Raw genomic sequence first — 14,960 nt, 5'->3', positions numbered from 1 at the left:
GTCTGGAGTTACTGGCACCCTAACCCAGAATCCTGTAGAGATGTTACTCCACTATCATCCCCAAACCATTCCACCACTCCCCACCCCCCAGTAAGAGACCCTACAGCCACTTCAAAAATCCTCAAGATGGAAGAATCTGTCCTTCAGTCAAATCCCTTGCCTCCGGGCCAGACCACACCTTACTGAATCAGACAGATGAGCCCAAATCTATTTCCAAAGACTTCCATCCAGGGAAGGCAACTATAAAGCCACCTTCCACCATCCAAAAGATGCTATTAGAGCTACATTTTATTTTTCCTTCCACCAAGCACATCCAATCAATGAAAAAGCATATACCGTTCAAGCTATTTGACATCATTTTAATCCATCTGATCATGGCACCTACTGTATGCAGAACCCTGAACTTATCAACCTCTCATGAACAATTTTGCTTTTCACATGTAGCTGCATCTGCATGCTCTGTGTTAAAAATCTGGAGGTGCTTTTGGAAAAAAAAGAGCTAAGTCAAAGAGTATTTCCGCACGATTCCAGAAAGACATATAGGCAGGCAAGGACTGAGCTGAAATTTCCTTTATGAAGAATGGCATTTGGGACTTCAAAGTCACTACCTGTTGCTCCGGTCACTTACTGTAGCACCTAGAGAATATTTTCTCTCCACGTTAACGTTTTGATCCACTCCCATCCATGCCAAACTTTCCTCCTTCTGCCACATTTTCGTCAGATTCTAAACTACGCCATCTCCCACAGAAATACATAACAGGGCCTACTTTGTATTGCTACTCTCTGTACTGCTTACAGAGGAGCAAATAGGGGCTATTTATACCTATATGAATACAGCTCTGTGCTCCCTGCAGCTGCAAACCTGTAATATCTCTCCTGAGAGAGGAGAGAGGTGCTTCCCCTTTACAGATTCTGAGGCATAAATAACAGTTTCCTTTTCCTCTTCCCACAGCGATTGGCAAACCAAAGGCAACTGTTTACTCAGGCTAGCATCTGGCATCTAGTTACCGTTTTAAAACTCAGCACCCAATTAGGTAACGCTAATAACTTAAGTATATATTGCCACCGAGAATCATATAAAACAGGTACCTCAGCCAAAGGATAGCAAACTGGGGTCCTGGTTAAAATGGACACGAATTTATCAGCACACAGACTACTGATTGTTGAGTTTATATATAACTTTCATATGTAGAATTGGGATGTATTGTTGGAAATCCCAGTCCACAGAAAATAAGAATCAAATTATTAAACTAGTAACTGATCGTTTGTCTCAGGCCTGGCACAAACAAGATCCAAAGGATACCGACAGGATACAATAGGACCTCTGTGTAGCACCATGAGTTTTATGGAAGGAGAGCACTAAAGACATCCAATAAACAATCAAAATATCCATAAATACTCAAACCCAGGCAGGCACCCTTCAAAAAAATGAGTCCTAGAAGATTTGAGATATCATTGATTTACGTGCAATTCATCTCATAAGGGACCATTTAACCCCGGCCCAATTACGTATTGTAAATCAAGGCATATATGAAATACATTTTTTAAAACAGCTCCATGGTGACCCAAATTCTGGCTGTGAGACGGTCGCTACTTGACTAGACTTTTGAGAGAGACGCTGAGAGGAAGGGCAGGCCAACCATGTATTTACACTCACGTCTGCCTCCCTCTCCAGATGGAAACTCGTCGTGGGCGGCGAACATATCTACCAACTCTTTTATGTTCTACACTTTCAAGCACTTAGTACAGTAAGCATTCAATAAAGACAATCGATTGATTAAAACATGCCTACACATAATAAGCAGTGTGGCCTAGCGAAAAGAGCACACGATTAGGAGTGGGACAGACCTGCGTTCTAAATCCCCACTCTGGCTCTTTACCAGCTGGGTGACCTTGGGCAAATCGCTTAGCTTCTGGACCTCAGTTTCCTCATCTGTAAAATGGGGATTGGCTCTCCTTTCGACAGCAGGTCTGTGCCCGAGTTTACTATTCCGCACCAACCCCTGGCGCTTAGCATATAGTGTTTAGCCAATTGCCCCAGGGTCACGGTTGGCTCCATAGAAGCTGGAGCCCGTTGTGCAGGCCTGGATCGAAGGGGAACTGCACATAAACTGTCAAGAACACGCCAGTTCAAAGAGCTGCACATGAACTGCCATGGGTTCGAATCCCGGCTCCGCCACTTGCCAGCTGTGTGACTTTGGGCAAGTCACTTAACTGCTCTGTGCCTCAGTTCCCTCATCTGTAAATGGTGATTAAAAACGGTGATCCCCACGTGGGACACCCTATATCCCCCCCCCAGCGCTTAGAACAGTGCTTTGTACATAGTAAGCGCTTAACAAATACCACCATCATCATCATAAATCAATGACCTCTCAAATCTTCTAGGACTCACTGTTTCGAATGGTGCCTGCCTGGGTTTGAGTATTTATGGATATGTTGATTGTTTATGGGATGTCTTTAGTGCTCTCCTTCATGGGGCTACACGAGTGCTTTTCCGCGTGGTGTCGAAGAGTCAAGTTTCCGTTCCCTCTGCTCCTTTTCTCCGGGTCGGTGGGGGTGGGATGGGGGTGGGATGGGGGTGGGATGGGGGCGGGCGGCGGGCGGTTCCCGCCCCAACAGCATGGCGGGCCCCGGGCGGCGCCGGCCTCTGCCCCTCCGGGTGCTGGTGCCGGTGCTGGCCCTGGCCCTGGCCGTGTCCCCGCTGCGCTCTCCGGACAGGGACCCTCCGGTGCGGCTCTTCACCGAGGAGGACCTCGCCCGCTACAGCGGAAAGGAGGTACCGGGGTGGGGGGCCGCGCCGCGAACCCCCTGCCCGGCCCCGGGGCGGCCCGTCCGGTCCGGACGCCAGGGTCCCCCCGCCGGGCCCCCGAGCGGCTCCCGGTCCCCCGGGTGGGCTTGGCTGCGCCCCCTCCCCCGACTCGGGGAGTTCCTGTTTCCGCAGCAAAAGGGCCCTGGATGGGACAAGCTGCACTTGGGTGGACGCGGAAAATAACAAGAGCAGTATCTGTTCAGTGCCTATTACGTGCCGAGCAGCGCATTAAGCGCGGGGTAGATACAAGATATTCAGGTCAGACACAGCCCTAAGTAGGAGGGAGAACAGGCATGGAGTCACCATTTTACAGATGAGGAAACTGAGGCACAAAAAAGTTAAGCGACTATGCCCCAGACAAGAGACGGAGCTGGGATTAAAACCCAGGGCCATACTTCTTCCACTAGGCCACATAACAACAACAGTGTTATTTGTGAAGTCCTTATTGCGTACCAAGTACTGTCTGGGATAAATACAATGCGATCGATCAAACAATCGTATTTATTCAGTCCTTACTATGGGCAGAGCACTGTACTAAGCACTAGAGAGAGTACAACAGAATTAGCAGACATTCTCTGTCAGACTTAATATGGACATGGACTGGACTAAGCACTAGGGAGAGTACAACAGAATTAACAGACATTCTCTGCCAGACTTAATATGGGAGGCAGACTTAATAGGGATAAAAATGTAATTTATACTATATAATTTAAAGATATGTTCATATCGGCTGAGGGTTTGGGGGTGGGGTGAAAAATCAAATGTCCAAAGGTCACAGATTGAACAGTATAGATAAGACGACTCAGAAGGGAGAGCGAGGGGGGAAAAGCTGGGCTTAATCAGGGAAGGCATCTTGGAGGAGATGTGACTGTACTGTGATCAGATCAGCAAAGCCCCTGGCCCTCATGGGTAAGTAAAGCTGATCCAGTAATAATAATAATAATTGTGGTATTTATTAAGTGCTTACTATGTGCCAAGAACTGTACTAAGTACTGGGGTGGATACAAGCAAATCGGGTTGGACACAGTCCCTGTCTCATGTGGGGCTCACTGTCTCAATCCCTATTTTACAGATGAGGCAAGTGAGACAAAGAGAAGTGAAGTGACTTGCCCAAGGTCACATAGCAGACAGCTTCATTCTTTGGTCTCTCTGGCTCCAAAAAAACAAAACAAAACCCTGTACTAGAAAGCTGCTGCAGGGATCCCGGAGAGCCATTTGATTTGGTTTCGCTCAACTTTGTGACAGCTGACTGGGATTTCTGGGCTGGACCTAGTCCATGCAGAACTCTCAACAGCCAAGAATTGACTCAAGCCAAATCTCAATTGTGTGAGGCCCAGCCCCGATAACCAGCCAGGCCTGATCTCATTTCCAGAGTGGTGGGGTTATTCATGAATGTGTGCATGTGTGCGGGCGGGGGAGCTGCTGGAACTTAAATTCCCAAAGGGTCTTCACATAACCCCAGTGGGTGCCCAAGGTGACTTGGTGGTCAACTGACTCGGGTGCCCCAAGAGGCTCAAAAGTTCCTAAGAAGATGGGAAAGAATAAAGGGAGCCCCACTGTTTAACCTTAGAGATATTCACCCACACACTAACAGACACCACCTCATTACCACTGGGTAGATTTGGATTGTGGGAGGAACTTCCTCCTTTATCCATGAACATGCTCGATGGGGTTCCCATGACTATTTCTCCCCCGTCCCATTCACATCTCTATCTCACAGGTCCCACCAATCTTCATGCTGCCTCCTCCTTTCCCTCCCTCCTTCCGGAGGGGAGATGAAAAACCTAAACACCGCCTTTCCGTAACACCCTACAGCTTTTGTTGTTACTGCTGCTGTCCTTAGTTTTGTTGATTCCATGTTTTCTTTCCCTATGGGTTTGCCACCACTTCCCTCTCTCTTCAATTGAAAGCCCCCATGGGACTTGGCTGAATTACTCCAGTGTGCCTTCTTTCCTCAGTATTTAGTTGAGTGCACAAAATGCTTAACAAATTTCACAGGTAATCATATACATCTATATTCCACTTCACATGATACAGTTATCCATGGTAGAAAAGGACAGGGTTAAATCTCTGCAAAAATAATAGCTACAGAAATTCAGAAGCCTCATTTTAATGAACACAGTAAAGCCTCAATTCAAAATGCAGAAAAAGGGGAAATTCAATTATTTAATAATAATAGTAATAATGGCATTTGTTCCACATTCACTATGCACCAACCACTGCACTAAGATACAACATAATCAGCTCTGACAGTCCCTGTCCCATAGAGGCTCATAATCTTAGGGGGAGAGAGAACAAGTATTGAATCCCCATTTTTCAGGTGAGAAAACTGAGGTCCAGAAAAGTTGTGACTTGTCCAACGGGACATAGCAAGCAGATGGCAGAACTGGGATTAGAACCCAGCTCTTCTGATCACCAGGCCCATGGACCCAAGTTTGGATTGTTTGAAATTATTTAAAATCTAGTAGAACTACTCATCCTTTTCTTGGGTTAGAGAACAAGTGTTGTGTCTATTTTTTTGTGCCTTTCTGTGCTGTTATTCTGCCTCTCTCAGATTATGCCTCCATCTGTGTCTGTTTCTGCATTTCTCTGTCCTTCTGTTTTCCTCCAGTCTCTATCTTTAAGTGTTTGTGTGTCTGCTGCTGGTTTTTTTTGTCTGTCTGTCTCTGCACATGTGCATGTATCTTTGGGTTTGTGTCTGTGTGCATATGGGTGACTGTGTCCATGGGCATGTTTCCATGTTATGTTTCCTTTTTCAGCAAGATCTCCCCTTTCTTCCTCTCTCTCATTTTTGCCCTACTGTTTCTTTCCTCTCTCTGTCCTGCACCTTCAATTTTGAGAAATCTCCAACTTCCTTCATCAACCCCCTTTTTACTTCTCCCTTTTTCAGTAGCTCCCCTGCCCTTCCCTCCTCTGCATTTCCCTTCCCTTGTGCTTTCCTCCTCAGTGCTGCTATGTCCTCAGAAGTAAAGCACTGGATAGCTGCTGGGACACTGGGCGTGGGGAGGCACAAAGGTTAACTTCTACAGCAACTCCTCTTTCCTTAGTCAAATCTCTGCAAATTAAATTCATGCTTCTGTCGTGGGTTCTTGTGCCTTTTAGGTTTATATATTTCTGTTTCTGGTATTTTATGTTTCAGAATCACCAACAGCAACTATCGAGTTCCTATTTTTGTGCAAAGTACAGCTGAGGGAATTTACAAAAGGAGGAAAATCTGAGGTCCTTTGCCTTTTAATTAGTTACAGTGTAATAAGGACCCAACAGTTAAGAACACAAGCATAAGTAACACAATTTCAGACATTTCTCAAAACATGTACGTGGTGAAACAGCTGCAGTGGATGGCGTGAACAGGGTAACCTGATGGGATGGGCTCTAAGCCAGAAGTGAGTTTTTAGTGGGACCTTGAAGGAGGGAAGGGAAGTGGTTTGACAAACTAAAGTTGGGGAAATCTTTCATGCAGGGGAAATGATATGAGCAGGTTACAGACAGGAAATTCACATATGAAGTTAGCCTGGGTGGAGTGGAGAGCCCAAGGTGGTTGTTACAAGATAGAGAGCAGCCGATAATGAAGGAGCCAACTGACTGACAGCCAAGAAGCTTTTCTGTTGTACTGGAGGGGCTAAGGGTTCTGCTTTAGAAGACCCCAAGAACCCAAGCCGACAGTTTCTCAGGAGAGGATTTATGGTACTGAATGTAGGGTAGACAGGAGGCATTGATAAAAATGATCCAATCTGGTCAGGAGGGGGTTACGTCTGAATCAAGAAAGTAAGAGCACTGGGCAGAGCCATGAAATAGTATTAAGGAAAAATAATCGGTACATGCTGCCAACTTGACCGTGAGAATAGAATCAGAGTATCTAGCAGGATGTTTTCCTTCCTCAACATTGAGGACAAAGCAACAAGAGGGACAGGACATTGTGGCAAGAGGAGTGGAGCTTTGGGCTCCTTCTGGCTCCGAGTCCAACAGTCACAGTCATAGCTTTCTCAAGGTTCTAAAAGTTGAGACAGTAGATTGTTACTCCTTGCTCACAGTTCCAGCTCAGAAAGGAGGGGCTGAAGGGAGTCCCGGTGCTGTGTGTTTGGTGAGGTGGGAGAGGGAGTCTCTCTCCCTGGCAGCAAGCTCCAGCGGTCCAGTTTGAGGGGACTGAATGTGGCCTCATGTAACCACAAAACCAAGGGACAAAAAAGGCTAAGTGACTTGCCCAAAGTCACACAGCAAATCAATGTTAAAGCTGGAACTAGAACTCAGGTCACAATTTCTGGCTTTGGACCAGACAACTCCTCAAATCTAAGAATTTCTTTCCCGAGATTTGCATATGTGAATTTTCAAGTTATCCCTCAGTCAGTGACAAGGTGGTCTTGTGGAAGAGAAGGGGGGAAGCTTGGAGGAAGTTTGCTATGTCCTCCCCCTCCCCCAACCCCCATGCCGCCAACCCCATGCTAACATAGGGCTTATGATCTGTTTTCTCTCTCTCCTTCCAGGAAGATCAGCCTATTTATCTGGCGGTGAAAGGTGTAGTGTTTGATGTTACATCCGGAAAGGGTGAGTTGTCAATTCTAGGGATTTCCCCATTTCTGGAAGGGCAGGGCTTAGGGCAAAGGTGAGGCTATTTCTTTCTTGCCCCCTCCAATCAGTCAGTCCTTCAAGCCAAGCACCATCTCAGCCAACACTGCCAGGTCCATCCCAGGGCCTGCACTAATGACCCCTCAGGCTACCCCGTTCCGTTGTGCCAATCAATGTCTCCATCCCCTAAGGTGAGCCCCACAGCCACCATGGGACAAGAGGCCAACAAACTCTGAAATCTGCCACTGCTTGTCCCCTCTGTTTCCTCCTGAAAAGCTGGTTGGTGTGATTTTGGCATTGGGCAGGACACACAGAGGCCAAATAGATATTGAAGGGTCATTTATTCCGCCATAAAGTTACTGTTTTTTCTTGAGCTCAAAGTAGGAAGCAGAACCAACTGTCCCAGTAGGCAAGTGAAGGGAAAGGAGGGAAATGACAAAAAAGGGAAACCGAGCAGAGCAGAGAGACCGACGAGAGGTATTTGGGTGTCTGTGGCAGGACTGTGTTTCTGCCCCACACCTCACCATTTCCTTTCACAGCCAAACAAAACTTTAACACATGAACCCTTCCAATAAAGGAAACCTGGTCTGAACCCTAAATCATCCTCCTCTCACACCCAAATTTATCACTCCAGATGTAGGTACTAGTGTTGAAAATGGGGGTGGGCACTACAGCTTTTATATTTCCCAGCATCTTACACTCCTTCTCTTCTTTCCATAGTGACACAGCTGTACGTGTGTATGCATGTGCGTGCATGCACACACACCACACACACACACACTCTCACCCACTCCACCCCTTCAAATACACTTACAAACACCAAGTGCTGGCCCTAGTCTCACTGACATCTCTCTGTGGGACACCTACAGATACCCAGAAAGTAAACGTGCAAGTGTATCAAGACTTTCCACTGTAAAGGAATACTAGTAGACCTTGGAGCGGTATCTACCCAGAATTCTGTTTCCCAGGCCTTTTCCAGAGTCTCTGTAGAATCTTGGGGGGTCTCACCATCTTTGTGGCCACTCACTCTAACTCTGCAGTCAATCACGGATCACTCTTGCTAATGCAGTCATGCCCAGCTGTGGATCCCCAGAGGACACTGAGGAGAAACTGTTTAAAAGTGGACCTGATCTGCTGAGACTGTGAGGTCTGGTGACTTTCCTGAAACAACACTGGATTTTTAATTTTCCCTCTCCCAAAGGCCAGGGGCTCCCTTTCCAAAATTCATTTCAGCCCAAGGTGTGCTCTCAGCCCTTCACCCCTCATATGGTTTCGTTCCTCTCGGGACAGAGTTCTATGGGCGAGGCGCTCCATACAATGCCCTGACTGGGAAGGACTCCACACGAGGGGTGGCCAAGATGTCCCTGGATCCTGCCGACCTCACTCATGACACGGTAAGCCCGCTTTACTGGTTGTTTTCAACACTCTTAAATTACCAAAGCTCCCTGTGGGCAGGAAGCATGTCTCACATTTTCCCAAATGCTTAGTACAGCACATTACACCCAGTGGGTGTTCAGTAAATATGATTCTTATGATTATTCTTTGGCCCACAATATTTGCATTGTTTCTCCCACCTCTCCCAATATTTTTCCCCAGTCCTCTTTCCCAAACACAGTTGCTTTTGCTCCCTTTCCCTCCCACAGAGAACATAAGGAAAAACCAAAAATCCACCCACAGTAACTGCATTCAAGTCTTTCCCCACTAATACAGATATTAACATCAACAATATTGAATGAGATTTTGCTTTGTGCTAACTGCTGGACATGAAAATCCAATGAAATATCTATCCTGAAAACACTGAAAGGAGAGGCAGAGAATTCCATTTCTTTTAATCCTGTTGCCTGATTTTCATTTAGGCCTTGGGCACATGGTCCAACCCCTGCTTTCCTGATGGTGGCACTCTCAGTACTGATGGTTCTAGATTACATTCTCCTTGGGGGAATGGCTCACTTTTCATTCGCTGGCTTTTTGGGTCTCAATTTATCCATCTGTATAAATGGGAGATTAATACTGGAGTTCAGCTCTTATTAGGGAAAGAAGATGTTCCCAGTATCATCAGCTGCATTAAATTTGCTGGCGTTTTTATTCCTATTTAATATTTTTCCATGGTTAGGAGGAGTAAAATGAATAACAAAAGCAAGCTAGTTTAGATGAAGTTCTGATTTACATCTGCCCCTTGCTCCAGGCAGAGTTATAATTAAAATCATCCCAGACAGATGAGAATCTCATGTACTCGAATGACGTCCAGAGAAGAAGACAGCACAATGTCTCCCAGACACCAGTTCCAGTATCTAATAGCCATCTCCAAGAAGGTCTCCCTTGGGTCTCACTTGCAGCCTCACACTGGTGAAAGAATAATTTTTTTCCCCCAAATGTGAAAGAACCTTGATGAGCTGAAACCAACCTGCTTTTCTAGGTGAATCTTTGCTACAAGAAACATTTGGAACCCAGAGAACTAATTGCTTAAGAAACAAGCGCCGGGTAGATCTATCTTCATAAGGAGGAAATTAATCAGATGGAACTTTTCTCACAGGCCTAATGAAGTGTAGAACTTGGGCTGGTGCTAGGAACCATGGAGCCAATTAAAGACTCTGGGGGAGCCTGGGGCAGTGGAAGCCCAGTAGGCCAGCCCCTCTCCCCGTCCCCCAAAAGTGAAACTACACCCAGCCTGAGAGTGTTTCTGTCCTCTCTGGGCAGTGTCTGGCCCATTTTTAATCCAGCTGCAGAGAAGGTAAAAGGCAGTGGTGTTGGGGTGGTGCAAATGTTGCTGTATAGCCAGGGAAAGCTGAGATGGGGGCATAGAAGGGGCAGGGAGGCAGCCTCTGAACCCAGTAGTCCCCATGTCTTAGGGATCTGGTGTCACCGACAGCATGGCCACAATTTTTATCATCATCATCATTTACTGAGTGTTGCCCAGAGGCAGACCGGATTATACCCTGGTTTAGCTGGACACCTACCCCATTCCCTTCTAGCCTCTGCCATGGTTACTATTCCAAGGCAAAAAATAGCCCTGATACTGCTAAGAAGGGATAGGGGCGTTCAGGCGGAGGGGTGCAACCAGGCTTCCAGAGAGGACAGTGATAAGTCTTAGGCACTATGAGCTACTTTCATACATTCATTCACTTGTATTCATTGAGTGCTTACTGACTGTGTGCAGAGCATTGTACTAAGCTCTAGGGAGACTACAGTATAGCAATAAACAGACACATTCCCTGCCCACATCTAGCTTATGGTCTAGAGGGGGGCCTAAACCTATGACAGGCAGACTATGGACCAACTGTCCTTGACCCAGACTTCCCCAAAACAGTCCTGCTTATGTGCCCAGCACTGTAGTACATTCTGAGCTTCAGAGATAAGGCTGTAATGGAGAATCAGAGGCAGGGCCTGTGCAGGGCCTCAGTGACAACCCACCAAGATTTAGCACTGTAGTCTGCTAGGCCATTAGACAACAGAGATAAACGGTAGCAAACCAGCATGGTCCAGCACTCAGTACTGGTAAAGCAGTAAATGCCAACACAGTGTAAGGAAATGAATTTGGCCCGGAATCACTTTGGTCTGATTCTGTATTTTTAGCACTGTGTTTCCTTCTCCTGACTTCTCAATGACCTGGGAGGGGAATGCAAAAGCAAGGGAGAGGGGTAGGTGGGGTAGGGGTTTAAGGTGTCCCCCAGAGAAAACTTCTAGGACTGTGGGACTGTGTTCTTCCAGAAAAAGGTGCGAAACATCATCACATCCCAGTAAAAATCCAGATCTACTCTCAACACTGCTAAAAAAACAGACATTGTATCTGCTCTGTAGAGAGGACAAGACATAATAATAATAATAATAATGGTACTTGTTAAGCACCTAGTCTCTCAAAACTGTCCTTTAGTTTTGACCTCATTTCCCCATTTTTTGGTTATGCATCTTTCCTCTGGTTTTTCCATAGTTTTTCTATGTAATCAATTTAATTTGAGTGTTTAGTGGGTACAAAGCATTGTACTAAGCAATTGAGAACATAAAAACAGTTGGTAGACATGATCCCTGCCCTAAGGTGCTTACAATCTAGTGGTGAAGCATTCAAGCTAGTGGTTTCAGATAATTAACTTCCCCGCTGCCCCGTGATGATTCGCCCTGAGACGACTGCCTCCCTGCTTAAAATCTGAATCCAGCCGTTTGTGGGAAGGGATGAGAGAGAGGAGGCAGGATGTCATGAAGGAAATATTGTCTCCCCCCACTTTACTTTTTCATCTCTCTGGTGTCTAGACGGGACTTACGACAGAGGAGCTGAAATCCCTGGATGACATCTTCACTAACGTATACAAGGCTAAGTACCCCATCGTTGGCTACACATCTCGGAGAATCCTCAATGAGGATGGCAGCCCCAACCAGAACTTCAAACCCGAGGACCAGCCCCATTTCAACATTAGGAATGAGTTCTGATGTGGAGTCTGGAAACAGGAAAGCCCTGTGAGAGGAGCTGGCCAGCCTCACGATGCTTGCAGCAGGCTTCGGACTTCGATGAGAATCTAGTGTACTTTTTTTAAACTGGGGATCGAATGAATTCCTTAGAAGAACAAACTGAAAAAGAGTGGCTTATGTCTGAGTCATCGGCTTGCCCCCCAAGTGAAATAAAATCAAAATTTTACTTTGAACATTGGCTGTTTCTGGTTCTTTTGGAGGCTGGGTTATAGGGCCAAGCCCTGAAAGAACAGCAATGTTGTCTAGAAGCTTTCAGCTTGGGACACAGAGTTCTCATTCCTAGCTCCTTTCTCTGGTTTTGTGCTGACTTGCCTGCAGGAGAATTCTTTAAAAATAGTTTCCTTGGCCCCGATCTAGACGAATATGCTATTTATCTCGAATTTTTTTTTTGCATGCAGATGAGCAATTAAGTCTTTGAAAGGTCCTTTCCGCTACCTCAGTAATCTGCTGTGATGGGATAAGGAGAGCTTGGATTTCCTCCCAATCCTAACCCCCAACATTCCTTCTTAATGGATGGTGTTAACCTCATTAACCTCCAACCTCCAAGGTTGTTAACCTTCCCAAGGCTACAATGTCTCCCCAAGAAGTCATCCTGGACATCCCTTAGAGCAGAGACTAGGTCTGAGGAGCAACACACCCCAGCCCTCCAGCTGAAGGCGAATGGGAATAACTGATTCCATATACGTTTCCAGTGTCAGAGGCTGGGTCATTTGAATTAACTTCAGATGCCCACTCTTCTAAGAGGGCTTGGAGTGGGTGGGGTAGTCTCCCCTACCTCTCTTGAGACCCCTCCCTTGCCACCACAGATTGGTTTCTGGTTCCCAGTTCCCCTGGGGAGATGCCCAACTCTGAGAAGTGGGGCCAGATTTATTGCTCAGGATGAGAGTGGAACTCAAAATGTATGAGGCAACTAGAAGAACCTAAAAGGCACTATTTACAAAGCAAAAGAAGCCACAGAGCCACATGGATCAAAGAGCCTGCGGGTCAACACAAAGATGGGAGCTAAGTGCCCCTGGCCAGGGCTGGAACCCAGGGCAGCTGCCCCTCCTTAAGTCCTCTGTCAGCCCTGGGACTTGCCATTGATAAAAACATCAAGCCAAGCTTGGCTGGCACTGTATTTGGAAAATGTGCAGACCCACCTCTCTCCTGGGGGCCCAGCTTGCCTCTGCCCAGCCCTGGGGCTCAGAAAACAGACCAGCGTGCAGATAAAATAAGCGAAGGTGGGTCAGCTAGGCCCTTTGCAAGGACAGAAACCTGTGAAGAGAGGACGGGGCAGCTCATAAGAAAAAGCTGACAGGAGGCTATAAATAACGCTGAGGAGAGTTCAGTTTCAGGAGGCAGCAGCTAAACCTGCTGATGCACAGGGAAAAGAGGCTTAGCCACATCTCTCTCAGGAATGGGGTGTTTACGCAGAAAAAATGCCAGATCAGCCTTTGGCTAGGAACCCTTTTGGAGGAAGAGGTCTGTGTGTGGCCATTCTAGCCGCTTTCAGGCACCAACTGCCAATGCCCACACATCACCTACCCGTTCCAAACCACCATCTCTCTTATCAGTCTGAGGAGCCCCACCCAGCCTCTTGCTCCCATCTGTGAGGAACAGGCCCAAAAGCCCAGCTTCAGATCCAGTTGATCACTCTGTGGTCCGAGCAAAAAGGCAATAAAAGATGCCTGTGTTTCTTTCTGATTTACAAAAAGTATAACCAGATCCCAATTACCCACCCTCAAAGGGCCAGGGCAGCATGGAGAGCTAACTTTGTTGCTGAATTCTACTTTCCAAGCCCTTGGTACAGTGCTCTGCGCACAATAAGTGCTCAATAAATACGATTGAATGAACTAAATGACAGTCTGGAAGAATCCTCTGACCTCGTTTTAACCAGTAGGTCTAACCTCCTCCTCCTCCTCCTCCTCCACCACAAATCTTTCAGCCGAACTACTGACAAGAGGCAACATGGTTTGAATCCCAGACTCTTCCTCTCCTGTTGGTAAGCAATAAGATGGTCCAAAGAGTCAGGGGAAAGGGCGAAAGAGAAGCTAAGGGCTTGGATAATCCATAAACTGGATAATTTGTTCCTGGCTCTAAGCACAATCTGTCTTCCATGATCATTCAGTTTCCTTTTACACAATAAAGAATTATTGCTCTTGTAAAATCCCAGGACCCCTACTAAGAAGATACAGCAATTACTCAATTGTATTTATTGACTCTTACTCTGTGCTGGGCATAGTAGAGATAATAGGCATGAAAATGTTCCTTTATCCTACCCCTGAGTTTCCCTGACAATATAGTATCTATTAAATGCTTAATGTGTGCAGGTCACTGTATTAAGCACTTGGGAGAGAGTACAATTGAGTTAGTAGACAAGATCCCTGCCTTTAAAGTGCTTAGCATCTAGCAAGGGAAACAGGCACTAAAATAAGCTCATCTCTACACTTTTCAGTCACTGTGCTGAGGTTTCCGGCAGTCATGGGCTTCAGCATTATACAGAAGAACAGGGCACAATCTGAGAACAGTTTCTAATCAAATGAAAATTCTCATTTCTTTCTGGTTTCCTTTAGTCTCAGCCAAATTTCTTTCAAATCTGTGAGGCAATGGACCTGAGTTTATTTGCACAACTGCGTTAAAGTCTGAATAGTTGACACCCTTTACATCGAAGAGGCCTTGACATTCACGGTACAAACACCCTGGAGAGGGGATTACTTCATTATTCAATAGGGACTCTCAAGGGGCAAAAAGATTAAGTAACTCAGAACAAGAGAGATAATTTCCAAAACTAGAAACGATAATTTTGTGGTCTCCAGTTTCCATTCACTCACAAGCATACATTTTTTTAAATGTTATTTGTTAAGCACTTACTATGTGCCAGGCACTGTACTCAACGCTGGGATTGATACACACTAATCCATGTTGGACAGGTTGGACACAGTCCATGTACCTTGTGGAGCTCAGATGAGGTAACTGAGGCACAGAGAAGTAAAGTGATTTACCCTAGGTCGCTCAGCAAACAAGTGGCAGACCTGGAATTAGAACCCAGGTTCTCTGACTCCCAGACCTGTACTCCATCCACTAGGTCATCTCGGTACAAATACAAGCACCAGCCACATATGCATGTAGGCCTGAGCATATTCACACT

The 14,960-nt window shown here is 46.3% G+C and overlaps 2 protein-coding genes across 3 annotated transcripts in view; one reads left to right on the top strand and one right to left on the bottom strand.

Annotated features, from left to right (window-relative positions):
* Positions 1-14,960, bottom strand: part of PACC1 (proton activated chloride channel 1) — a 57,550-nt gene that overhangs the window by 19,473 nt on the left and 23,117 nt on the right. The gene's annotated exons all lie outside the window — the stretch shown is intronic.
* NENF (neudesin neurotrophic factor) lies at positions 2,614-12,006 on the top strand. The gene is made up of 4 exons (XM_001509686.3): positions 2,614-2,776; positions 7,291-7,351; positions 8,663-8,766; positions 11,618-12,006. Exons 1-4 carry the CDS (start codon positions 2,621-2,623, stop codon positions 11,792-11,794), a joined length of 498 nt encoding a protein of 165 aa, XP_001509736.1. The 5' UTR covers positions 2,614-2,620; the 3' UTR covers positions 11,795-12,006.

This window comes from Ornithorhynchus anatinus, chromosome 19 (assembly GCF_004115215.2).
Source record: "Ornithorhynchus anatinus isolate Pmale09 chromosome 19, mOrnAna1.pri.v4, whole genome shotgun sequence".
Taxonomy (NCBI): Eukaryota; Metazoa; Chordata; class Mammalia; order Monotremata; family Ornithorhynchidae; genus Ornithorhynchus; species Ornithorhynchus anatinus.
This window is presented reverse-complemented; position numbering and strand designations above follow the sequence as displayed.